Genomic DNA, 27,362 nt, shown 5'->3' on the forward strand with positions numbered 1-27,362 from the left:
ATGCACTGCAGCTAAAGACAGCACACACACCTCTGAATAGTACCTACATCCGGGGACATTTCAGCCGACACTCAGCGAGTATATGTTCAAGGGCCTGGCATTTGAGAGACAGAAACTGTCATGGAGCAAGCACTGCTGGTGGCATTGAGAACATCCTGATGAACAGTAACTCCTATGTGAGCACAAAGAGACACTTACTGGGGTTTGGAGCCAAAGTTTCATCATATCAAGGAGTGAGAAGAGTATGAATTAATACGGTTCCAAAGGCAAGAAAGTTCTCCCAAATGACAGTGGCAGATGACTCGTGTTGCTTCCTGAGCAAGAAAATTGCTCAAAGTACAATGACCCATATCTCACCAGACACTGGCTAAATGTCTCACTGGCTCCTGGAATAAACAGAATGCTTCACCCCAGCCCTGGTAGTTATGAAAAACTTTAAACGACTCCTTTCAATGGAAAAAACATGGACAGTTCTCTATATTGAAAACCTTGCTTATAGATTCCGACTTTCATGTTCAGAATGGAAATGTTTAGCAGCCCTCTGGCATGATTACATTTCTAATTCATTGGGTGATGATATCGATTTCCCTTACCATAGGAAACACACTGCCTTCTGCAGAATTCTGATCACCTTGGGCCAAAGAAGAAAAGTCACAAACTAAACCCCTCACTGATTAAAAACTAAAATGCACACATAAAACGTTTTTTAGCACTGCTTCATCACAGGAGGAGGAAATAGATTATGAACATCAGTATAGAGCTAGAACTTAGAGCAGAGAGGATATGCAAAGAAAAAAAATCTCTTTCATAACCAACTTGAACAAATCCGTCTTTCAAGGCAGGAGGTGATGAGCAGAATTTTGTTGGAACCAAAGACAAGGGAAAACAATGTGGTTCGAGCAATCTGAAAGGAAAAGGAAATAAAACATAATTAATGTGATGGATTTTCTGCTGTTAATATTTTACACTACAGTGAATGTTTCATTTGCATCTGAAGGGACTCCATCATGTGATGTGATGTTTTTGTCATTCTCAGAACCAAATATCTGATCGCATCCATGACACAAACACAAACTTGGGCTTCCAAAAGATACCAACCAGGTCAGTAGTGCAGAAAATAAGCATAAAGAAAAAAGAAAGAAAGAAAAGTGATTGGACAACACACATCCTTATATGACTTCTAGAGGACATCCATGTAACACTGCCTTTTCTCCTACTGTCTGTCTCTTAAATACTTTAAACACAGAATTAATTCTCTATTGAAAATAAGGTAATTCAAGTTCGTGATTGTGGAAGAGAGATAACACAAAATAACCACTTTTGGCTGAGTGCTCACTATGTGCTAAGCACCATGGCAGATGCTCTACAAATGTGCCTCAGCTCAATTCACATGCAGAGTAACCCCCTGAGATATGTGGGAAAAGCCTCAGAAAGTCTGAGTAACTTGTCCAAGGTTATAGAGGAAAACATACCAGGACTAGATTCTCATCTAGTCAGTTGTTGTTCAAACACTCAGTCATGTCAGACTCTCTGCAACCCCATGGACTGCAGCACGCCAGGCCTCCCTGTCCTTCACCCTCTCCCGAGGTTTGCTCAGACTCATGCCCATTGATGACATGCACCCACCTCAGCCTCTGTAAGCTCCTTGAACTTACGCTCTTTCTACCTCTCCCAAGGCAATCTCAAGTGGAGCTCAAAATAATTTAATTCAAACAGGTCCCTGTGGGGGCTCCCAGGCAGGGAGGCCTATTTTTGTTCCCTGATTCTTATAGGCAAGACTCCAGCCTCCATGACCTTCCCTACAGGCAAATTTAAATAGTTGCTAATCAGGGGAGAAGCAACCAAGAAAACAGCTGAGGCAAGACTAAGGAGACCCATCATCACCTGAGAGGAGATGAAGAGAGTGCAAGCCAAGTACACACCCTGATCTTGTCAGAGACCCCGCCCTTGGACGTTTGTTACAAACCCCCCTCAGCAGATCCTCTGGGCTTGGGACACATAGTTTCTTGAGGCAGGAGCCTGCTATGTCCTCCTTTGCCTGGCACAGTAATAAAGCTATCCTTTTCTGCTGCTGCTGCTGCTGAGTCGAAAACACTGTCTGCAAGATTTAATTCGGCACTGGCACAGAGAGGCTGAGTTTTCAGCATCATAATCATGGTAACAGTGACATCCATCATCAGGCAATGATTATCAGTGGTGCCTCTGAGGTCACTCTTTCACCAATATTAACTCCACTCCAGGAACATGAAATCTGAAGGGAAGCCTTACAAATAGCCTCTGAATGTCACCTCCTTCTGAGCTAAGTTCCTTATATTCTTGTCACAACTGACGAAACTCAGAAATGTGAAGCAGTAAGCATAGTTTTCCTTTTTGTACTAAGGAGGAAGAGGATATTTTCTCTCTGAGCACCAAGAGTGAGAATTCTCTCAAAGCTTCCTTAGGAGGCTCCTGTCCATCCAGCTTTATGTCTGTGGATGAGGAAATATACCCGCTAGGGCCAAGGCTCCCTCAGAGACCCTCATCTTCCCAGAAATCTGTGCCCTGAATGCAGCTTTCTCCTCCTTCCAGATTTCATATGTTTGCCAGCTGATTTCCCAGGTGGCACTAGTGGTAAAGAACCTGCCTGCCAATGCAGGAGATGTAAGAGGTGCAGGTTCAATCCCTGGGTCGGGAAGATCCCCTGGAGGAGGACATGGCCACACACACCAATGTTCTTGCTTGGAGAATCCCCATGGACAGAGGGCTATACTCCATAGGTTGCCAAGAGTCAGACACAACTGAGTGACTTGAACACATCTAGACCAAAGAATAGAGGAATGGCATCTAGGTGTCAAGGCACTCTCAGTGATACTTACTTCCCACATGCCTCTCCCATTCAGCTGACCCCAGTGTTAAAAACCAAGCACTCCCTGATAAAATCATCATGTAGGGTTTAAATGTTTCAATAGCAGCCATCACGTATTCCATGCTTCTGCAGAGGGCATTGAGTTTTATGTAATTGCCAGGAGGTCTGGACTCCATTACCGCAAATGCTCCAGCTCCTCGTCTTCGCATTGCCTGGTTTCTGAGGTTTCTCCAATGCAGGATTTCCCACCCGCCCTGGGAGAGGGGTTATTGCATTCTCGGCTTCTTGTTTTCTTCCCTTGAACACAGGGACCCCAAGAGGACCAGCAGTTCCACCCTCCATCCACCCCTCCTGCAAATAAAGAGAGATTTTTTGGAGAGCACTTGGAGAGAAAGATTTCTGAGCTTAATACTAAGCCTTCTGCTAAGTGGTTATTGAGGAAGGGGACAATCCGGAGTGTACTCCCTTCACTCTGTTCACTGAGGTCTTCCACAGTGGCCAGACTGTCCCGGCACACTGACTAGGATTGTCCATATTAAGACTGCATTAACAAATTTCTTGCAACAGTATCTTAAATTTGTGTATTATTTTACATTTTCAAAGCACTTCCACATGCATTTTTTCATTCATTTACTTCTCACAAGAATGAATGGAGGTGGCCAAGAGGTCTGTGAACATTTTCATTTGATAGGCATGGAATCCAAAACCAAACAGTTAAATGCTCTGTCCAGTGCTGTACTGTCAGCTGGGTGCCACATCCCGACAGTAACTCGGTCTTACAGCTGAATCCAGGCTCTTTTTTTTATCACCTCACAGTCTCTCAATAAAGGCACATAAGGTCCTATTGTTAAAGCAGTGATTGGGCCTCAGAAGAACATAGTCTATTGGGTATCCAGGTTGCCCACCCTAGGGTTGGAGCTGTATAACACGAGGAAATATGCAAGTAGGAGAAATGTGTCTACCTCCTGTCAGCATCCTACTTAACCTGCAGGTACCTCCACACTCACCCTGGCCACCTTCCACCTCAGGGCTGGTTCCTGTCTCACAGTTTTTAGTATTTTCCCCATCATGTTCCTTGGGGGAGGTAAGAGAGAATTTGAAGCATATACTAAGAACTTTGCTTTCCAAGTTAGAAACTAATCTCAGGAACCACTTCCTCAAAGCATTATTTTCTGCTAATAGAAGAGGGTGTTTACTGCTTCTTAGCTATTTCTGTTGGAGAAGGCAATGGTACCCCACTCCAGCACTCTTTTGCCTGGAGAATCCCATGGACGGAGGAGCCTGGCAGGCTTCAGTCCATGGGGTCGCTAAGAGTCGGACATGACTGAGCAACTTCACTTTCACTTTTCACTTCCGTGCATTGGAGAATGAAATGGCAACCCACTCCAGTGTTCTTGCCTGGAGAGTCCCAGGGACGGGGGAGCGTGGTGGGCTGCCATCTATGGGGTCACACAGAGTTGGACACGACTGAAGTGATTTAGCAGCAGCAGCAGCAGCAGCTATTTCTACTGTGTGAGCTACATCCCTCTTCCCATCTCTCCCCTAACTCTCACTCCTCAGTATTGTGGACACCGAAACTAAAATAATTTGTATAATAATTTTCCCCAATCTTCCTTACTCTTTCCTCCACAATTAGAAATTGAGTTGTGTGCATGCGTGTGCTTAGTCGCTCAGTCATATCTGACTCTTTGCGACCCCATGGACTGTAGCCCGCCAGTCTCCTCAGTCCATGGGGATTCTCCAGGCAAGAATACTGGAGTGCGTTGCCATGCCCTCATCCAGGGGTTGCCATACCCTCATCCAGGGGTTGCCATGCCCTCATCCTTCCCAACCCAGGGATCGAGCCCAGTCTTCCGCATTCCAGGCAGATTCTTTACCATCTGAGCCATCAGTATTAATAGTAGGTAATAAGAGCTTGATGTTTTATGATTGCTACTCCATTCCTCACCAGCAGGGAGAGCTTCCAGTTTAGCAAACAGCTGTAAAGCAACCCTTCAAAGGAATGAATCACAGAGGTGGTATGTTAATTTATCAGGCCTGGTCACTTGGGAAGATATTAGGAGGCAAAGATGCTTTCTTGATGTTTGTCTATAAGCAACCATGGTTTAGTCATCTATTCATTCATTTATCAAACATTTATTTATTAAGTGACTTCATGAATCAAGCCCTATGTCAGGCTCCAGGAATAAAGGAAGCAAACAGTTCTGACCTTAAGAAATGAGTTTCGAGATGAAAGAGCCACATAAATAAATATAAAAACAAATATACACAAATCGTCTCATACTTTGTCTACTCATAAAGTCAACTTCATGTGCTAAACACTTAAAGCACCAAATGCTCTGTTGAGTACACAGCTGTTGTTCAACAAATATTTGCGAATGAATGATTAATTGGTGGGACATAATGGAAAATAAAAACAGTGGTGTTTCCAAAGGCTTGCCACCAGAAAGGTTAGTCAGTGCAGACGAAAGCTCTGTAGACCTAAGTTAAGACAAAACTTTACTGAGATGACCATGGAAGGATGCAACAAGTTTTGGGCAATAAGTCTATTCTAATGGAGAGTGGAGGATTGAAGGCAGGTCTGTTAGTTCAGAACCTTCCCTGGTGGCTCAGACGGTAAAGAATCTGCCTGCAATGCAGAAGACGAGGGTTCGTTCCCTGGGTCAGGAAGACCCCCTGGAGAAGGGAATTGGCAAGCCACTCCAGTATTCTTGCCTGGAGAATCCCATGGACAGAGGAGCCCGGCGGGCTACAGTCCACGGGATCACAAAGAATCGGACACAACTGAAGCAACTAACACTTTCTGTTAGTTCAGATGGGGAAATCAGTGAGACAGCAAAGGGCCCTGACCCTTAGCTACAATCTGGGGGTGGCATAGAGAGGGAGAGTCAGATTCAAAGCCTGATGGGACTTCCCCCTACATCCATACATGAAGAAGCACAATCTCAGAGGCCAGAGGGAAAGTGGCCTCCATAAATGCAGCACACTGACCTGCTTGATCCCCTAGGAGGACTCCTTGCTCACACGCCACACCAAACGTGTTTGGTTTGCAGTAGCACTGGCACTGGCTTCCCTGAACAGTGGCCATGCCACCATTTTGACAAGGCCGGCAATGGCAGGGGTCAAATTCATCCAGATACTCCTCGATGGCCCGTTTCAGGTATAGCTTTTTCACAGAGGCACAGGGAACCTCCTTGACCAGTTCATACAAAGGTGTAAGCTACACAGATAAAGACATCACATGGTCAGTAATCAGAGTTTTAATAAGAAGATTTTCCTCTCAGCATTTTGGCTCAACCCCATTAAAATAAAATCAAAAGCCACTCATCTTCATTCCAACTGTTTCTTTTTCAAATAAAAAAAGAAAGCAGCCCACTTCTTTATAAGACAAACCTAGGGAAAACTAGACCCAGATAAGGAAGGAATATTTTTTGCATCTTGTGTGAATGCATAAATTTTTTTTAAAACCAATAGGACCTTCATTTTCTAGTTATTAAAAGATTATTTTGAAGACCACACATTTCCACCCTTGCAGGATTCAGGTTCTCTTCAAGATGATGCACCCCGTTTGTTGCAGACTATGCATTTCTTAACAAGTTAACATGTATAAATCTGAAGCTGTTTTTATTGGTGCCTGTCTTTTTTTTTTTATGAGCATCACAGATCAAGTTTTTGTGTGTTGTGTTCCTAACACCATTTTCCCCATAAGCCCTGTGGTCTTTATTGCAGTTTTGCCTCACTCTGAATTTTAGGAACACATATGTTGTGTTATACAAGAACTGACTGTACCAATAAAACATCCTAAAATTCTGCCAGCCAGATTGATTCTATCTTTTTAGAACTAACCTGCATGACTCCAGGAACCAATAAACCTTGGGTATAGGAAGAAAGATGATCTGCCAAACGTAATACTAGACAAGCCTAAGTACCTTCCTATTGAAAGAATCTATAACTCCTCTGAATCAGGGACCAGGAAAGCATAACCAAATTTAGATCAAATGCTAGAAATGCAAATTTTAGCATTAATTTCTCTCGGGATTTGCAAGACATTTAACCTTTACAACTGAAATATGGACATACAAGATAATGAACCTTCTGTTTCCTATTATGTATGCATTCATTTCACTATACAAACCATAATTGGGATACAGAAAACGCTAATTACAGCCTTCTCTGTTTAACCACCTTGATTTAATTTCACTCTCCCAGTGCAAATAAACATGACTGCTTTCTGGTGCTTTCTTCCTTTTTTTTTTTTAAGTTTTTATCGGAGTACAGCTGATTAACAATGTTGTAACAGTTTCAGATGCACAGCAAAGGGTCTCAGCCATACATAAACATGTTTCCATTCTCCTCCAAACTCCCCTCCCATCCAGGCCGCCATATAGCACTGAACATCACATACCTTTTGTTTTATGACTTCAGGAAGATCAGTTACAGATCCTGCCCACTGAGAATATCGACGTTTGTTTCCAGCAGGATTGTTCAGCTCCAGGTAACTAAGGCCAGCCGAGAAGCCAGGACGTCCTCCTCTGACAGATGGGACCCCTCGCAACAAATTGCCCTCATTTTCTACTCAAGGAAAAATCAAATAAGTTCAGATGTACAAATGAAATGAGAATGAGAAAATGAAATTGAAAGTCTATCAAGTATTTTAACACAATCCATTTAATTGTATGACGTTCTGGGAAAGGAAAAACTATGGAGACAGTAAAAATACCTGTGGTTGCCAAGTAGGAGGGATTTTTAGTGGATTTTTAAGATCCTTGAAGGGCTTCTAGAGCAGTGAAATAGCTGTATATGAAACTATAGCGGATTTTTGTTAAGTTGCTAAGTTGTGTCTGACTCTTTTTCAATCCCGTGGACTGCAGCCCATCAGTCTCCTCTGTTCATGAGATTTCCCAGGCAAATATACTGAAGTGGGTGGCCATCGCCTACTCCAGGGGATCGTCCAGATCCAGGGATGGAACCTACATCTCCTGCATTGGCAGGGAGATTGTTTACCACTGAGTCATCAGGGAAGCCCACTATAACGTTTACAGGTCATTATGTGTTTGTCCGAACCCACTGAATATACAGAAAGTGAAAGTGAAGTTGCTCAGTCGTGTCCGACTCTTTGTGACCCCATGGACTGCAGCCCACCAGGCTCCTCTGTCCATGGGATTTTCCGAGCAAGAATGCTGGAGTGGGTTGCCATTTCCTTCTCCAGAATATACAGAACCCTCATGTAAACTATGGACTCTGAGTGATTATTCTGTGTCAGTATAGGTTCATCAGTTGTAACAAATGGACCACTGTGGCCTGGATGTTGATAGTGGAGGGGGCTGTGCCTGTGGTTGGGGATATAGGGACTCTCTGTCCTTTTTGCTCAATCACTTAGTGAACCTAAAATTACTCTAAAAACAATATCTATTAAGAGAGAAAGTAAAAGACACAATCATTACTTAACAATAGATGATTATTAAGAGATTATTACTCATATTCTTAACGTTCTTACTATAATAAGAATATTTGTTATACAGGAGACTATCTTTCTCCTTAGAAAATACATGTACATACTTAGGGATGAAACATTATGTTGTTTGAAACTTCCAAGTGATTCAGCAAATATTATAAATATGTTAAATACATATTTTTGTATTGCTAAACAGTCAACATTATAAATACTATACATAGATATATATGCAAACATATCAAAATAATAATTATTACATATAAGGTATGTGTACATGGGTGTTTATTACTATGTTCTTTCAACATTTCTGTATGTTAGAAATTTTTCATAAGAAAATGTTGGGAGGGAAAGTTCCTTGCATCTGGAATACTATAGTAAACAAAATGCTTTTAATTAACAGGCATACATTAACACATAAAAAGTGTTTTTAAAAACTCAAATACTAATCAAATCCCTTTTTTTCTTATCTGTACCTTATAATTTCAGAAATATTTTCATCTCCATGTGTAGCTGATTCTACACTGATCATGACTGGAAATTCCTAACTTGCTGATCAGAGCTTGATTTTCATTTCCTTTTTTTAATCAAATTTTATAATTTCATCCAATTTTACAAATTTAAGAATTACAGTTTTATAATCAGAATATTAAGAAATACTAAGTCTCATATTTTTAATAAAAATACCTGAATGTGTCCTCATCTTGTTAGTTACATCTTTAATATGCAAATAGAACCACTTTTAAAGCAGTGTATTGCGAAGTTCAGTCCCTGAACTACCAGAATCACCTGGAACGACTGCAGATCTCTGATATCAGATGGATATCTAGAAGGAAATAGCTGGGAGAAAAGCCGTGGACTGAGCAGCTGACCAGGCTAACCAGGTAATCCTCATGCACACCGAAGTGTGAGAATTACCACCTTAACTGATAAACTTGTTTACAAAATACAGAGTCTAAGAAATCAGCTTTCATATTTATTTTTAAGCCTGTAGCCTCTCTCTCTACACCTCAGTAAGCTCTCTGCTCAACTGGCCCTCTTCCCCTAGACAACAGCCCAGGACAACAGCGAAGGGTCCAGACTATGAAGCCAGACATTGGAATCTCAAGCTTGACACCAACTGTAGTCTTAGGTAACCTCTCTGTGGCTCAATGCCGTTGTCAGTAAAATGGAAATATGGAATAATATCCAGCTCTTAGGTGGGAGTATATTGGCTGATTCTTGTAAATCACTTAAAATGGTGCTGGGCACATTGTAAGTGCTACCTGTTTGTTAAGCCCGAAAGAAAAAACAACACAAAATAAAATTGATGAGCCACTTCTAATCACCAACCCAGCTGATAGCTGATGTCAACACCTTTTCAAAGCTCCCACTTTCATTTCTATTTCCAGATCATTGTATGTCCACGTTGTTCAACTACTTGTCCTTCTCCTTTGTCCTGTCAGCTCTAAGAAGACAGGCTCTTTCTCTAGCGTGTTCACTGCTGCCTCACCAGTGCCTCGAACAATTCCTTCAGACACTATAGGTTCCATAAATAGTTGATGAATACAGTAAGCAAATGAGGAATTAAAGCTTGGCTTAACAGTGTCTCCCTCCTCCTTGCATTTATCTGCTAAAGAATCCTCACTTCCTTGATGAGGACCTTAGTACCTGCATCAGTCTTCTCCTTCATCCCAATTTCTGCCATCATCCCAAGAGAACTTGAGCCCCAATATCACTCCATGGCCTTACACATTTCAAGGCACAGTCTCATTTCCATCCCTACACACTAAAAATCTCTTCCTGTTAGGCAATTAAGTCTAAACACAAAATCCAATAAAGAATCTTCAGATGTTCTCTTACTTAACTTCACTCTAGCACTTCTCGCTATCAGCTTCTTCTCCTCTAACTTCCATTTTACTCATCTCTTCTGGTTTTTATCCTATCGGATTATTCCCTTTCAATCCCTCTTGTTTCACTACAACTTTATATTTGTCATCTTTCACTTATTCGCTCCCTGTATTGAATCTTTTAACAGCATCCCTCGCAATCAGGATGAAACCCAAATTCCCTGACACAGTGTCTAGACAGTCTGAATCAGCTTACCCTTCCAGTTCATTTCTCAATCACTCAAAGACTAACACACCACCTCCCCTACTCTGCCACCACCATCACCACCACCACCGTGCACCAAAATCTTTGCCTACACTGAGCATCCACGTTACAGAATGAAACTGGAGCTTCCCCTTTCGGTGTCATTTTTCTAGACTGGTTTGCCAACCATCCTCACAGGAGACAGTGGTGGTGTACACGGAGGACATAGTTACGGAGCACAGGACATACTCAGTGAACCTTCTGTTCTGCATGATGGATGGATGCATGGATGCAGATGGATGTCCATGACATCCGACAGAGAGATCACAGGTAAAATAGCCAAGTATTTGAAAAACACTAAATAGAACGCCTGCTGAAATGTCAAAGTCCCTGGGAGACCATGAATTAACCATAAGGGGATGGAGGTAAACTTGTAATGAAAATGACCCCCTTCTCATTTACCTGAAACTGATTTTAAGGCCTCTTCCATCGTTGTGCATTTTTGTTTTGATGATGTAAACAGAAACTGGAAATGTGAGGAAGCACATTTCCTCTTGTCCTCTGAATGGAAATCTGGAGGGAAAAATTTTAAACGTGCTTAGTTTGCACATTTGTTGAAAATCTTCTTTGAGATGCCAGATGTGAGTGGGAGAAGAGGCTGTTTCCTACCACTGTGGCCATATAATCAAAAATGATACGATGTGTGTATTTTCAAGTGCTCTAGACGGATCAAGGGTCAGAAAAAGCAATATTTGATCTTTGTTATAAACAAAATAAGATACATGCATATATTTAGGGATAAGGCATCAAGTGTCTGTCTCACTTTCAAATGATTCAGCTGATATTGGCTTCTAATATCTTTGACCAGAGGGTGGGGTTACAGTGGAGGGAACTAAAATTGAACACCCTAAAGTTTGATATCTTTCACCCAACCACAGTCAGCTCAGGCACAAGGCAAATAGGTAAAAGTTAATATGCAATGGCCTCCAGCCCACCTACTGGAGACACCAAAAACTGGGTTCTGGTTCTATAATAATTAATTCCCAAAACCCTAGTTCTAGTGGCTCAGTCTCTCCATCCTTAACATCTCTGGTTTCTACATTTTTTTCCAATTACATCTTAGTTGGTTACAATTTCTGCTCATTATCAATTGGAATTTTGCCAATGGAATTTTTAAAAAGGATAGAAAATAATAAAGAGTAGAAATACATTTTAATATAATTTTACTAACAATATTATAATAAACTCAATATTTCTTAAAGAACACTTGTATGTATCATATCCCAGGAGCCTTGATTAATTTCAATTAAAACTTTTGGGAAGAACAGAAACTACTCAAGTAAAATTTTTACTCATAATTTTTAACAACTCAGATGGCTTTTTAAAAAATCCTCTTCATTTCTTTTAAGTGTTAAAGAAAAAAAAATGATCATGAAACTGAGTTTAGATCAAGCCATTTTCTGGATTAATTCCCCAAAGAAATATTGCCTCTGTTGTTGCTACAAAAACCTATACTTGTGCATTCATTTCCAACCTGTTGAGGTTGGAGAAGTTAACATTCTAATTGAACCATAACTGGTAAAAAAAAAAAAAAAAAAAAATTAAGCTCAAGGTGGGAAAATAGTCAATGGAAACAGAAAATATGTGGTTTACCCATAAGAGAAGGCTATATTCCTCCTCTGAATCTCATCTGAAAAGTCTTACTCTCCTCCAAAGTGGTAAGAAAGTGTTGACTGAAGAATAAGACGCTGAAGAGGTGAACTGGGATAGAGAAGCAAGTGTGGCCATGGGCTTCAGGACAAAACTGGGAAGAAGTCTGGACTTGGCCCATAAATAAGCCAGGGCCAAAAGGTCTTTGGAGAGGAGGAATGGATCCTAAGACTCACGTGCTCCTCCAACATGGCAGTAGCTGGTGAGGAACATCCTCTCACCGTGGAATCAACCAAGCATGAACTCAGTAGCGTGCCCAGTTTCTAACAAGAATCAGGCAATTCCAGCAACAACATAACATAAGGATAGAGCTAAGCTGATGCTGGAGCCCACTAGACCTCCCTACAATCTGTATGCTTTGAGAAGAGTCTCTTCACAGCACTGAGTCTCCATTTCCCCGTCTGTGGGGCAGAAGCCGTAATGGGCATCTCACTGAGCAGCAGTGAGGATCCTTGCTGACACAGACAACTCACCTGTTGAGGAGGAATCAATAAATTTAAGCTGTTGTTACAAGTCTTAGGTAGTAAGCAAACTTGTGATATTCAGAGCAGATTTGTTTTTAAAGGCATGTGAATGGTAAAGAACAGAGGCAAATAAAAAAAAATACTTCATTGAAACATCTTGATTTCTGCAATACTAGTAAAATCCTCATCAGTTTTCCTCAAGGAATATTACTTAATCTGAGAAATGGGGAGATCAAAAATGCAATCAACACCCTCTAGAGATAACAACAATGATAATGACTTAATTCTCATTTCAGGATACTAACCAAAAGAGTAAGCAAGCTTTTTCTTTTTTTTTTTTTTTTTTTTAGCAAGCTTTTTCTTAAGGCCTGGAAGATTTTGTGTAGAGTATAATGGACTCATACAATTTTGGATTCCTTTGCAATTTAACCACTATTTGTTATATTTTAAAGCTCTATAAGTTTATGTTAACTACAGGTTATTCCCCCATTAAAATCCTTGCAATGCTTATATATAGCAATGTTTTTAATACTCTACCAAATTTTTTGACTTTTTCTGAGTCCATATGAAAGAAAACTTTGTATTCTCCTCCTAAGGACCCAGACTGAAGATAATGTGTCCCATACTGGTCAATCAATCTTCGGTAGGCGCTGTAGTCATACAGAGAGGGAAGGTAAGAGAGTTCCTTCCAGAATGACTCAGCCAGTTGTAAAAATTCCGGATTGTTATTGATAAACTGAGCCACTTCAACAGTGTTCTGAAGAACCAACAATTGATAACTCTATAGGAAGAAGAAAGAGTAAAAGGCATTTTAGGTTGAAGATTAAAAGGCAACAGAAATAGTTTCTAGTCCAATGTCTCCATCAACAGTCACCTACATTAATGCAGGCTTTATGAATTTTTGTTTTTGATGCATAATGAGGTCTCTTCTGAGCTCACCCACTTGAAGCAGTCTAAGGAATTTTTGGAATCTCAAACAAGAATAACATCTGAGTGATGACTTCATAACTTGTGTTATAGCTAACTTTTAAAACCCCAAGACAAAATTGTTATGCCCTCCTCAACTAGCGAAAAGGAATCAGCATCATTAACTACTAAATAATCTCACAAATAGGGATATAATGTCCCTAGAGTCCACATCTTGACAATGACTTATCAGTAGGGTGACCATCTAATTTGTTTTTCATACTGGGGTATTTGCAGGGTAAGCCACTAAATAATGAGATCTTTTAAACCCTTCCTAGGCATCTTTTCATGATATCCAAGACAGAGTTAACTTACACTAAATTCTCACTTATAGGAATAATATAATAGGGATATGATAAATGTTTTTACACTCATATTTCCACTTAGTCATAAAACAAACAATATCTATATTCCTTTATACCTTGCTTATGTGATTTAGTTATCAAGTTACCGACTTTAAGAATGAGATGAATTGTGCATATTATGAATGATAATCAGCCTGAAAAATCCTTCAGCACTAAGTATGTATCAATTAGTACAATTCATCTCAACTGTTCAAGTTGCCCATGATGAAAGTCTTAGTATCTCAAAACAACAGAATATCTAAAGTTAAGTCTTTTAACTCCTCAGATGAAAATGTTCGTCTCTCCAAAGTCATAAGGTATTTTAACATCTTTTATTGTAATACACCTTCTTTGAAAAACTCTACTATTAGTGTTTCAGAAGCACATCTTTATTGGATTTTTGAAATTGTATATAGCACCTATGGTACCATCAGTAATCATGAATTAGAAATTTATGCTAGTTTTAACTAGAAGATTTTAAGGTTATAAGTATTTTTTAGATTTTTAAATAAGAACAAATAATGAGAAAATAAAAAATGTAAATAAATACAATATGAAAGAGAATTAACAAGACAAAAGCTATACATTTTAAAGAAGTATATTGGATTATCTCTTTGAAGAAGGTACTATGCCCTAATTAAAAAATGATGGCTGATTATTTTGGTTAATACACTTTTGTTAATGTTAGAAATATTTAAACCAGCAAAATATAGAAAAGTTAATGAATATTTCACACTAACCTTTTTCTTAACAAGTATATTCGTATTTGAAGAGTAACCATATGAAGAAGATGAGGAATGAAAAAAGAGGATACGTCCTTGACTAGATGATGAATGTTCTGTCGATGTATCTTTTACATAAGCCCAGGAACTATTGTAAAATTCATGATTAAAATCATTATTTATTTTCACCTATAAACAAAACGGAAATATTTGCTATGAGCAAATAAAGGTCTTAGATGTAACCAAGAATAACTTGTCATGGCTTCCCTGTGGCACAGAGGCTAAAGGATTTTCCTGCAATGCAGGAGACCTGGGTTTGATCCCTGGATTGGGAAGATCCCCTGGAGAAGGAAATGACAATCCACTCTAGTACTCTGGCCTAGGAAATTTCATGGACAGAGGAGCCTGGCAGGCTACAATTCCTGGGGTTGTAAAAGTCAGACATGACTTAGTGACTAAACTACAACCACCACACCTTAAATATGTACCATAAAGAAAATGAAAATTTTGCTATGATCAAATTAAGGCCTTAGATGGAACCAAGAATCTTTCATCATGGATCCCTTATCACGGACACTTTCTTCACATGATCTTCTCCAAAAGACAAAGCTCTTCATTAACGTAAAACAACAGTGATTCTAAGACCAGGCCTATATGACTGTAAAGAATAGAGTTCATTATAATAATTACTTAGTCCATTATTATAACAATTAGTGCATTATTAGAATTACTCTTTGTCAAGCAGGAGACATAGTACTAATAACAGCAATCCCATGGGATTCACAAAATATGTTTGTGTACAAACATCTTGCATTTTCCTTTAATGCCAGCATTTAGCCCAAAAGTGAGCAAATTACCAGAGTTACACTAACGGAGACCTACAAAGCAGCTGGCTCTTGACTTTTCATCCAATAGAGGGACACAGAGATGCAGACAGGTGATATGAACTAGTTAGATCTCTGGGGCTTTGTTTCTGAAATGTTCTATATGATCCATAGTGGATTTAAATTTCTAATTCTGTTAGACTTAAATAAATGCTAGGATTGGAATTGTCTTTCCTTTGCTAGATGGTATAAGAAAAAGCCATCCCAGAAGAATTTTAAAACAGACAACAGGATAGTCACATGTGGCTGAGAAGTGACAGCTCCAGCATTCATGGAGAAGACTATCATTTCTTTATCCTTTATTTTGTCCTAGATTAAGTGCCAAAATGAGGGCTGTAAAGTAATATAAATGTTGGAAGCATCCAGTGAAAGGTAGGGTAATGAAGAAGTGAGCATACATCCCATCTAAGAGGGTCTAAACATTCAAACCCATCAGACAGTCTTGTATGTTACTATAAGTTCTAGCATTGATAGATATCTGATGTTTCAAGAAAAGAAATATATATATATATCTAAATCTTTATTAAAAAAAACTTTACTTTTTTAAATCATAGGCAACTAACTTGCTCAAAATGTGAGTCACCAGGAGAATAAAACAAAACATGCAATATGACTCTCAGTCTGTTCTGTATGAATATTCAAATCAGTAACTCTCCTTTCACAAGTATTTGTCTTTTATTATATGTTTATATACCTCTGTATTTAAAATCAAGGTATAAAAAATGCATAGAAAACTTAAAAGAAATAAAAATTTAAAAAATAAAAAAAAAAACAACAAAAAAAGAAAACTTAAACGATGAATATGATACGTTTTTTGGAGAAGGAAACAGCAACCCACTTCAGTACTCTTGCCTGGAAAATCCCATGGATGGAGGAGTCTGGCAGACTACAGTCCATGGGGTCACAAAGAGTCAGATACAACTAAGCTACTTCACTTTCACTTTTCATGATACATTTTTAAAATAAAGCTAAAAAATAAAGTACAATATTATGCAGCCATCATAAATGATGCTTGTGAGGACCAACTATTCATGTTAAATGAAAAAGCAAGTATAAATGTGATATTTAGATATCCTATTAATTACAAATATGCAAGTATATGCCCAGTCCAAAAAAAAAAAAAAAAGACTAGAAAGAAATTCAACAGCAGAATGCCAGGAAATATTATAAATATTTTGTCACTACTCATGTTAAAAATTAGGCATGCCTTCTAAAAACATGCCAGGAGAGAAGAAAAAATGGATTTAGCTATACCTTTTCTTTCCGCATTATTTTCAATATATTATGCAATTGACTTGCTTAAAATTCAAGTGCAAAAATTCAGCTCAAGTCAAAATGAAGACTACACTATTATTCTTGACTACAAAGAGGACATTATTGCTTTTGGCTGCACCATTGGCATTGGCGTGTGAGAGCTTAGTTCCCTGGCCAGGGATGGAACCTGAGGCCCTGCAGTGGAAGCACTCAGAGTCTTAACAACTGGACCTCCAGGCAAGTCTCAAAAAGGACAGTATTAAAAATGTATTAGAGATTTCTAGAGTCATTAGATAGTGTCTCAGTCATATTTGGTCTTGGATAGACACAGAAGTGTTTTTCCTTTCTTAAGAAAGAAAAATTATCTACCTTCCTGTCAAAGCAAAAAAAAAAAAAAAAAAGTCTATTTTTTTCTTATCTTCAAATGCACAATTCAAATACTTGATTCGTGATTTACGCACATAAGCCTCTTCAGAACATGAATTCAGCATCTCCTCACTCCTGTGAACTCTCCACATTGCCACAGGAATCTTTTCTCAAGGTAGTGTGATCTTAAATTTGCTTCACTTAATACCCTCTTCATTCTGGCTAAGATCCTGAATTCCCCCAGACTGAGTCTTCCTCTGAAATCACAATTCAAACATCCTACACTCTGACTTTTTTACTCTTTCAACTCTCATTTTACTATTGCCAGACCTTATTATTCAACTTCATAGAAAGAAGCTCTGCAAGTTACTTTCCCTTCTGTTTCCCTATCAGCACCTTCATTTTTTCACTTCCTTCCTGTTGTGGGTAAGCATCATGGTTCATGACTTCAACCATTCTCATGCCAATGAACCTGACTCTTGCCAATGAGCCTTGTCTAGGTATGTCCTGCCACAGTATTTGCCAAGCAAAAACTCAACTCTAGTTCAATCCTCACAGCCAAGCAGCTTAGCACTACTACAGAAAAATCACACAACTATCAGTTGGTGTTATGATAAGTTCATTCATGATTTCTAATTTCCAGGGAACCCTCAATACATGCCAGCAATCCTAAATCTCTAGCCAATTCTTTCTCCCATTCCCTACAGTATCAGTTTCAAAAGTTCTGCACCCATCTCAACCCCTCACCCTTACAGCCATTTCTTTCACTCTTAGAAGATAACCTTAATCTCTTTCTTTACAAATATTCCGTCAGACAAGAGACTTCTCGTACTTCTGGCTAACAAATCTAAAACCTTATGAACACCCTCACTTCCTTTCTGCACACGTGTTCCTCTTCCTATCTAAGGCTAATTTCTCTGACTTCTTTCTATATCGCATTTGTTCCCACCTCTCCAAAGGACCAATTAAATCGATTACTCCCTGTCTTACAGCTTCAAGTTTTCTTTCTCTACTGGCTCGTTTCTATTAACACTTACACATATTCTGGGGCTTCCCAGGTGATGCTAGTGATAGAGAACTTGCCTGCCAGTACAGGAGACATAAGAGACACAGGTTAGATCCTTGGGTCGGGAAGATCCCCTGGAGGAAGGCATGGCAACCCACTGCGGTATTCTTGCCTGGAGAAGCCCATGAATAGAGGAGCATAGCAGACTACAGTCCATGGGGTCGCAAAGAATTGGACACGACTGAAGTGACTTAGCGCACAGACACACACACTCTAATCCTGCCAAAGTAAAAGGCACTACAGCGACTCCAAAGTCACACTTCTGGCCTTCACACCCTATAGCTGTCATCTCCTAAAATAGTAGATGATACTACCTACTTACTTAGGTTATTATAAAGAAAAATAAAGGTACATTTAAAGCACTTGGAGCAGTGCTTAGTATACAGAGGGCTCTTAATATATGTGAGCTATTTTTATCATTATTCAAATTATTTTTTTGTTAACAAAGTAGATTTCGAAATCTTGGACAACTAGACTCATACCTTCAGAGGATGCAGAGGATCAGATAACTAAGCGTTAGTTAAAATTTCCTTTAGAATATGTTTTTGCTATTAATTTGACAGACATATCTGATCTCTAAATAACAAAGTGAAGTAAATCAAAGACAAATATCACATATCACTTATATGTGGAATCTAAAAAACTGACACAAATGAACTTGTTTACAAGACAGGAATGGACTCACAGACATAGAAAACAAACTTATAGCTACAGAGGGTAAGGAGAGGGATGGTAAATTAACTGGGGATTAGCAGATGTCAGCTACTAAATATTAAAATAGATAACCATCAAAGTCCAACTGCATAGCACAGATAACTATATTCAATATTTTGTAATAAACTGTAATGGAAAAGAATCTGAAAAGAATATATATACATATATATATATATTTAAAGACTCACTTTGCTATACACCAAAAACTAACACAACGTTGCAAATCAGTTATATTTCAGTAAAAATTTTAATATTATGAAGTACATCCAAGACCAAAACAGGAGGATCCAGAAAGTTATTTTCTCCACCCTGATCTTTGCTCACTCCCATCTGCAACTCATTACATGCTGAGAATAAACAGGACTGTCTTTCAGCATCTTCCAAGCTGCACTAAGCAGGGTGGCACCTTCCCAAGTGACCAGGGAGCAGGAATGTGCTTGAATTTCAAAGGCTTCCTTGCAGTAGGAAAAACATGAGCAAACAGAGGACAAGCATAGCTTCAAAGTAAGTGGCCTACGTGGTACGAAACGAGGTTTGTCCTGGATAAGCTATCGAGCTGATTTCGAAAACAGAGAGTAGAAGAGAGACTGACCGATTCTGTTTTCTTTTTATTCACTAATGTTTATGTTCCAACAAGCCAAAAGTCACGTTCTACCTGAAGAGGGCTGAATCTGCAGTGGCCCCCAGTCTGTCTGAACTGAGGAGAACATCGACCACCTCCATATTGGCACCTGGGTTTCGCACTTGCCTGACTGACTCACTGCCTGCTACTTCCACCTCACTTCCCTCGGGCTGGATTCTCAAAACATCTCTACCCTTCACTCAATAACAGGCTGTAATTTCCCTCTACCTCTGACAAACATTCCTTCAAATTCAGTGACTGGAAAGGCATTTCAGATGTCAATCCAAAAACCAAGCCACGCTGTGAAAAATGAATGGCAGGATTATGCTGTTATTAAATTATGTTTCTTCTTCGGAAGTGGCAGGCTTCAACATGTCTTCCTTCCAACCATGTCAAAAGTCCTCTCCCTCATTATTTTCTCTGTTCTATACGTGTATGTACACACACACACACACGCACACACACACACACACGCACGCACGCGCATGCACGTGCACACACACACACACACACACACACACTTCTCCCCCTTATAATAATGAAAGAATTATCAACACATTACCCTGGGAATAAGAGGAGAAAAATCTCTGTGCATATACCTACCTCACATTCTCCCTTTAGGCCAAAGGATAAATTACATGTTTTTCACCATGTTAGAATCTAGAGTTGAAAAAGCATTTAATACAATACATTGGGAGAGTAAAATGGGCTTCCCTGGAAGATCAGCTGGTAAAGAATATACCTGCAATGCAGGAGACCCCAGTTCTATTCCTGGGTCGGGAAGATCCTCTGGAGAATGGATAGGCTACCCACTCCAGTATTCTTGGGCTTCCCTGGTGGCTCAGATGGTAAAGAATCTGCAGTGTGGGAGACCTGGGTTCGATCCCTGGGTCGGAAAGATCCCCTGGAGGAGGGCATGGCACCCCACTCCAGTATTCTTGCCTGGAGAATCCCCAAGGACAGAGGAACCTCGTGGGCTACAGTCCATGAGGTCACAAAGAGCAACTAAGCACAGCACAGGGAAAGTAAAATATACTAGAAAAATGAAGGGCTGTGAAGTCTGACATACTGGTGTGTGTGCTAAATCACTTCAGCCATGTCCAACTCTGTGCGACCCTTTGGACTGGAGCCTGGCAGTCTCCTCCGTCCAAGGGACTCTCCAGGCCAGAATACTGAAGTGGGTTACCATACCCTCCTCCAGGGGATCTTCCCAACCCAGGGAGCAAACCCATGTCCCTTAGACCTCCTGCATTAGCAGGCCGATTCTTTACCACTAGCACCACCTGGGACACACTGAAACCGAGCCCTAAGCCTTACTACGTATTAATTTAGTGACTTAAAGCAAGTCAGTTGAAGTCCTCTGAGCCTTGATTTCTACTTATATAAAACAGTAAAATATTATTTACCTTCCACAGATATTGTGAAGATACTGTGATTAAAATTATACAAATTTCTTAAAATAGTACGGATGCCACCAGAGGTAATCAAAACTTGGTAGCCATGATCATTTTTCAGATCTGTTCCACTTTCAATTTTCATGATTCAATAATTTTTAAGTGTAACTTAATTCCATTATAAGTTGGAGGTTTGTGGGTTTGCTCCTTATAATCAGAACTGCTTTCTGAAGATGGTTAATTTTGGTAAACTAAAGGCCTTTCCCTTTGAACATTCTAATAGTTTTGCTTTACAAATTTGGGAGTAATCAGTAAGCAGGGTTGAACTGGAAAATTTTGAGTTCTTGGAAGACGAAAGGAAAAGCATGAGAGAGGAAACCTTGGAAGAGAAGAGCAAGAAACAGGCTAAAACAGGATGAGACCAGAAACTTCTTTTTGTTGTGGTTGTGGAAGGACAGACAATTTAAGATGGAAGATCACAACTTTTTGTTGAATGAGTTGGCATTGCTACAGCAGACAATCTCTATGTTCCCTTTAAATCTTCAGGAATTTCCCCTAAAGCCATTACGCTTTTGTCTGAGTAGATTTAGGTAGTGTATATGACAGAAACAGCCCACAAGAAGCAGAGGAGACCTCAAGACCATAAATGAAGTTTAAAAGCCTGGAATACAGATGCTGGCAATGATGTGGAGCACAGGTCACTCTTCCACACTGCTGGTGGGGTATAGATGGACCATATATATATATATATATATATACATATATATATATATATATATATATATATACATCCATTTTGGAAACTTTAGTAAAATATAACCTACACATAACCTACAAAGGCAGCCATTCGAGTTCCAGGTGTTTGCCCTAGAGAAACTCTAGCTCATTGGCATGGAACAACTCATGCACAAGAACTTTCAAGGCATTTTCATAAGAAAAAAAAAAAGCAAACAGTAGTAAAAATGCCATCTATGTCAGCATGAATAAATTTCAAAACTAATCTTGAGTGAAAGAACGATTCACAGAAGAAAACATACTATATGATTTATCTGTGTAAGTGGCAAAGAATAAGCAAAACTAAATCACAAATTTTTCTTTAGGACAAAAACATATGGGATAAACATATACAGGAAAACAAGGAAGTGATTAATATCAACACAAAATGTAAGATAGTGGCTACACAGGCTGTACAGGTGGAGAGGATGCGACAGAGAGGGGTAGATAGAAGCCTTTAAGTCACTGGCAATACTCTATTTCTTAAGAGTGCTGGGCATACATGAGTCCTGTTTGTATAATTGTTTTGTTGTCCAATTGCTAAATCATGTCCAACTCTTTGGAACCCCATGGACTGCGGCACACCAAACTTTCCTGTCCTTCACTATCTCCTGGAGTTTGCTCAAACTCATGTCCATTGAGTCGGTGATCCAACCATTTCATCCTCTGTTGTCCCCTTCTCCTCCTGCCCTCAGTCTTTCCCAGCATCAGGTTCTTTTCCAGTGAGTCAGCTCCTTGCATCAGGTGGCCAAACTATTGGAGCTTCAGCATCAGTCCTTCCAATGAATATTCAAGATTGATTTCCTTTAGTATTGACTGGTTTGATCATTTTAGTTTTCTCCAAACTGCAAGTATATGTTATTCACACACTTCTGTACATATGAAATATTTCATAATTGCTGCCACCAGCAATTATGGCCCCCAGAGGCCCCGTTGTGATAGTGCTGCTTCCTGACCCGCTTGTCTTCAGGAGCTATTACATTAGTGACATCCTGGAGCGTGTGCTCTGTTTTGGAGGGGATATCCTGAATATTACAGAGAACGTGCTCCTGGCACTCTGAACAGTGGAAGAGAATCCACTGGGTGACATCATTACCCTGGTGGCCAAATGGAGGCTGCAGATACAGAAGTAATTTGGGATCTGCCATATCAGAGCTAAAGATAGTTCCCTGCAGCTAAAGATAATTCCCCCACCAAGGACTTATCTCCCCCCAACCTCCACAGTGAAAGCATGGAGTCCCAACCACTGGACCACCAGAGAATTCCTTATTTTGCATTTTTAAGTAATGTTATATAAGTGGTATCATACAGTATGTACTTGTGGGCTACTTTAATTCAGCATAACTTGCAATTCATCCATGTTGTAGTGCGTATGAGTAGCTCATTCCTTTGCATTGCTGGGTAGTATTGTATTGTATGGATGTAATATCTATTCACTTTTGATCTATAATTGGATTGTTGTCAGTTTTTAGCTATCACAAATCAAGCTGCTATGAACATCGGTGTAAAAAAAATAAAAAATAAATGCATTTTTAACCATGGCAGTGGTTAGGAAATTATCACAATCAGTTATGACCAGAGTCTTGAGTTTTAACACCCACACAGGAACAGACCATCAGGTTCTGGGAGCATGGAATTGAAAATGAGACAATAGATATTTCAGCGCGAATGACACAAATTAAAAGTATTATGGCCCTGTACCCCAGAGTTAAAGAATACCTGTTCTGAACAAACTAGAGAATGTAACATAAAAGAAGTAGACTCACAGATAAGGAAAACAAACAGGGTTACCAGTGGAGGGGGTGGGGGAGGGGGCAGAACCGGAGGGGGAGAGTAGGGGGCACAAACTAGTAGGAGGTGTAAGATAGGCTCAAGGACGTATTGTAAAACCGGGAACAGAGCCAGTATTATTTTTAGCAACTGTAAATGGAAAGTAACCTTTAGAAACTGTATAAAATGTTTTAAATGTTTATGAATAAATAAAACATTTTTTAAAGGAAAATGTATTCTTTTTAAGCTCATATAAGACATTTATAAGAATTGATCGCATATAAGGCTACAAGTAAACTCTCAACAAAATATCAAAAAGCTCAATATCATAAATAATGACCTCTGGCAACAATTTACAGACTAGAAAGAAATTAAATCCACAATTAAGTACCTGGAATGTGTAGGAGAGGATATTTCCACTCAGTCTGTAGAAATCTCTCCCATCCCCACTATACACCTTTCTGCATTGACCACCAAAACTTTTGGTATTGAGGACTTGGTTTCTAAACTGGCCTGTTAGCACATTGTAACTGTTAAAATTTAAAAAAAAGTGAAAGAAGAAAAGGCTGTTAAGCAGTTATTGAAACAGGCATCATTAGTGAACTCTGATATTCTTGAAACACATTACAGTTAAGCTTCTCTGGGCAATCTCAAATAAAAGCCTCCTAAAGCATACCATACATTACCAACTCCCCCTGATTGGTATAATGGCTAACACCAATAAATGGGAAACCCAAGATCTTTTTAGCCCTAAGAACAGATTTAGGAAACACACAGCTCTTTTGTATCTATGGCAACAGCTGGTTTTGAATTGCATCTTTAGATAAAACCAATACAATTAAGATTACTCTTGAGGAGATAGAACTCTCTACAAATGAATTTCAACTGATTGGCCCCTTAGCATGCTAACTGGTATACTCTTTGGAGTAATTTTACCACTTTTCTCTTAACAAATTTCACATCTATCAGTCTCAGAGATTATCTTAAAACCTTGAAACCTTAACTTGAGCCTGACCTTTAAAAGTTTTTCAGAATTCTTTTTGAAAAGGCAAACAGGATCATTCTAACTTCACTTGAAAGTTCCCAGCTAGTCGAGACAATTACTTTTCATCCCGAAGGTCCCAACACACTTTCTCTTTTCTTCCGCTGCTCTCATTCTGTGCTCTCTCAATTCCCTCGAATAGCCCCACATCATTGAATTAGTTCTCCATCCCATCTCCCTCTCCCATAGGGTGACTGACTGGCCAGGTTTCCCCAGGTCTGAGGGGTTTGCTTGGATGCAGGATTCTCAGTGCTAAACCCAGGACACTCCAGGGACAACTGGTCCTTCTGTGCTTTACCGCATATACTTACAGGTGTATATGTAGGAATTTTTTTAATGTTTCAGGATGTGGCAAAGAGTTCTAAGCAAAGGTTGACTGTTAGTTGATTTGCTATTATATTTACCAAACCACAGAATAAAACCCAACAAAATGAAAACTACAGCTCGTAGATGTAAACAGGAAGCCATCCAGCACCTTACCCACGTCCGGTAAGCTCTATGTTGGGAGGAGGTTTAACAACGTCACAGGCGGGTCTGCTCTCTGCATCCTCGCATCTGTCTTCATCAGCACCATCCTCTTCACAGTCAGAATCCCCATTGCAAACCAAAGATTTGCTGATGCACTGACCTGAACACAAGACCATCCACCACACAAAAATATAAGAGGAAAAAAGGAAAACACTGCCTGGGGTCAAAAGGTTTCAGCCTGGGCTCCCAACACAGTACTGATACTCTAGTGTGAATTTAAGATAAATCCTCACTGCCCAAGGAATGAATGCTGATTATTTTGGTCCTCATTTTGCAACATGCAAAATTGATTCTGACCTTGCATGAACAATAAAATTGAAAATAGAACCCAAATTCAAATTCCAGGCTCTTATCCATAACCATCAAGCATTTTGGTCTCCAAAATCATACAAGGTCAACCATTGGGAAGACAGAGTGACTTCCTGCTCTTCAACTTTTGATTTCTTTTCTGAAATCACTGACAAAGATGCCGAAGTCCTGCCTTTCTCGGAGAGAGGGTGGGATGATATGGGAGAATGGCATTCTATCATGTATACTGTCATGTAAGAATTGAATCGCTAGTCTATGTCTGACGCAGGATACAGCATGCTTGGGGCTGGTGCATGGGGATGACCCAGAGAGATGTTATGGGGAGGGAGGTGGGAGGGGGGTTCATGTTTGGGAACACATGTAAGAATTAAAGATTTTAAAATTAAAAAAAAATAAAAAATAAAAATAAAAAATAAAAAAAATAAATAAATATATATGCTTTGAGAACATGGGGACTGGATTAAAAAAAATAAAATTCAACATTTATTTAGCATCTTCTTTGTTCTAGACACTCTTAGGTGTTGGGATGCAAGTAAAAAGGAATTCACCAGGCTTTTCATACACTTTACAATCTAACAGGAAAGAGTGTGACGATAGATCATTGCAATTCAGCAGTATAACTGTCATGATAGATACAAGCTGAGAGTACCAGAAGCACAAGAGGAAACACTAGAGATACCAGATGATCTAGCCCCTGCCCCCCTCCCCAGTATCATCTCCAGCCATTCTCTTACCAGTTGCTTACGCCCTCGTCATACTGGATCACTTACATAAATCAAAGGTCAATCTTTTGGCCACCTCCACTGACTTTGCAGATAGTTTTCTCAACCTCAAAGGGGTTTCTCTACCTCTTGCCTACTTGTCCTTCAAAAATCAGATCATATATTATCTTCTCTCAAAAACCACCGCTCCCCCACAAACTATGATATATGTCCTTCATCTGTGTCTTTATAGCAAGCATGGCACAAAACTGTCCTGCTAGCCCTTCCCACTATGCTATCATTTGATCCAATGCAACAAACGTTTGTTGAGTGTTTACTATGTACTACACACTCCAGGTGAAAAAAACAAAAGAAATAGAATCTACATCTTCAAGGAATTCACAGTCTACCAAGAGACACCCAGGGCAACATATACTTCAGATTACAGATGATACAATTCACATGGAAAACATGGAACCTAGTTTGTTAAGTAGCTTTATTAGTTGGGTGTTCAGAGAAGGTTTCCCTAAGGAGGCATCGTCTGACTTGAGTTTTGAAATTAAAATAGGAGTTTGAGAGGTATTGTTGAGAAACACTTCTAACACAGGAATTTTTTATGTCCTAGTCTGCCCATAAAACTAAGAATTTTGAGGGAAGAGGCTGTTTCATTCTACATCTGTAACCCTCATTTCTGTATCTGAACATAACAAGAATAATAAATGCTTGCTAAAAGTTGTTGAATTAACCTGTCTGCACAAATGCAACATAGTGCATGCCTGCTAAGTTGCTTCAGTTGTGTCCAACTCTCTGTGACTCTATGGACCATAGTCCACCAGGCTCCTCTGTCAACGGGATTCTCCAGGCAAGAATACTGGAGTGGGTTGCCATGCCCCCTCCTCCAGGGAATCTTTCCAAATCAGGGATTGAACCCATGTCTCCTCCACATCCTGCAGGAGATGCAGGAGGGTTCTTTAGCACTAGTGTCACCTGGGAGGCCCAAGACAAGAGGTCAAATAATATCCAATCCAAAATTATGTTTCAGTCCCCTATGCATAGGGATGACCTGTATCACTCCTTAATTAACTAATTAGAGTTGTTTTTCTTGTAAACATAAAAATAATTTGGGCAGTCATATTGTTTTTGCCTGACTTCAGTCTTTATTCCAGTCTCCTTCTACATCTTAACCAAAAATGCAATGTCAAGAACTGTTTGGGTCTGTCAGTAGCCATGTTTCTTTTCAAAGAGTATCCCCATCTTTATTACCAGATGCCACCCATGCATTTGAAAGAATGATAGCTGAATATGCAAATAATATGCCAATAAAAATCCAACTGATTTGGGGGGAAACTGGTATAGGCTAGT

At 39.5% G+C, this 27,362-nt stretch overlaps 1 protein-coding gene across 1 annotated transcript in view; it reads right to left on the bottom strand.

Annotated features, from left to right (window-relative positions):
- Positions 1 to 27,362, bottom strand: part of C7 (complement C7) — a 57,681-nt gene that overhangs the window by 19,727 nt on the left and 10,592 nt on the right. Inside the window, exons 5-13 of the mRNA XM_052659043.1 lie at positions 24,943 to 25,090; positions 23,812 to 23,950; positions 14,595 to 14,765; positions 13,082 to 13,325; positions 10,833 to 10,943; positions 7,251 to 7,417; positions 5,837 to 6,065; positions 3,025 to 3,196; positions 817 to 904 (exon numbers count right to left, since the gene is read on the bottom strand). Of these exons, the coding sequence (XP_052515003.1) occupies positions 817 to 904; positions 3,025 to 3,196; positions 5,837 to 6,065; positions 7,251 to 7,417; positions 10,833 to 10,943; positions 13,082 to 13,325; positions 14,595 to 14,765; positions 23,812 to 23,950; positions 24,943 to 25,090 (1,469 nt within the window). The remainder of the gene's footprint in view (positions 1 to 816; positions 905 to 3,024; positions 3,197 to 5,836; positions 6,066 to 7,250; positions 7,418 to 10,832; positions 10,944 to 13,081; positions 13,326 to 14,594; positions 14,766 to 23,811; positions 23,951 to 24,942; positions 25,091 to 27,362) is intronic.

This window comes from Budorcas taxicolor, chromosome 20, assembly GCF_023091745.1.
Source record: "Budorcas taxicolor isolate Tak-1 chromosome 20, Takin1.1, whole genome shotgun sequence".
In the NCBI taxonomy this organism is placed as follows: domain Eukaryota; kingdom Metazoa; phylum Chordata; class Mammalia; order Artiodactyla; family Bovidae; genus Budorcas; species Budorcas taxicolor.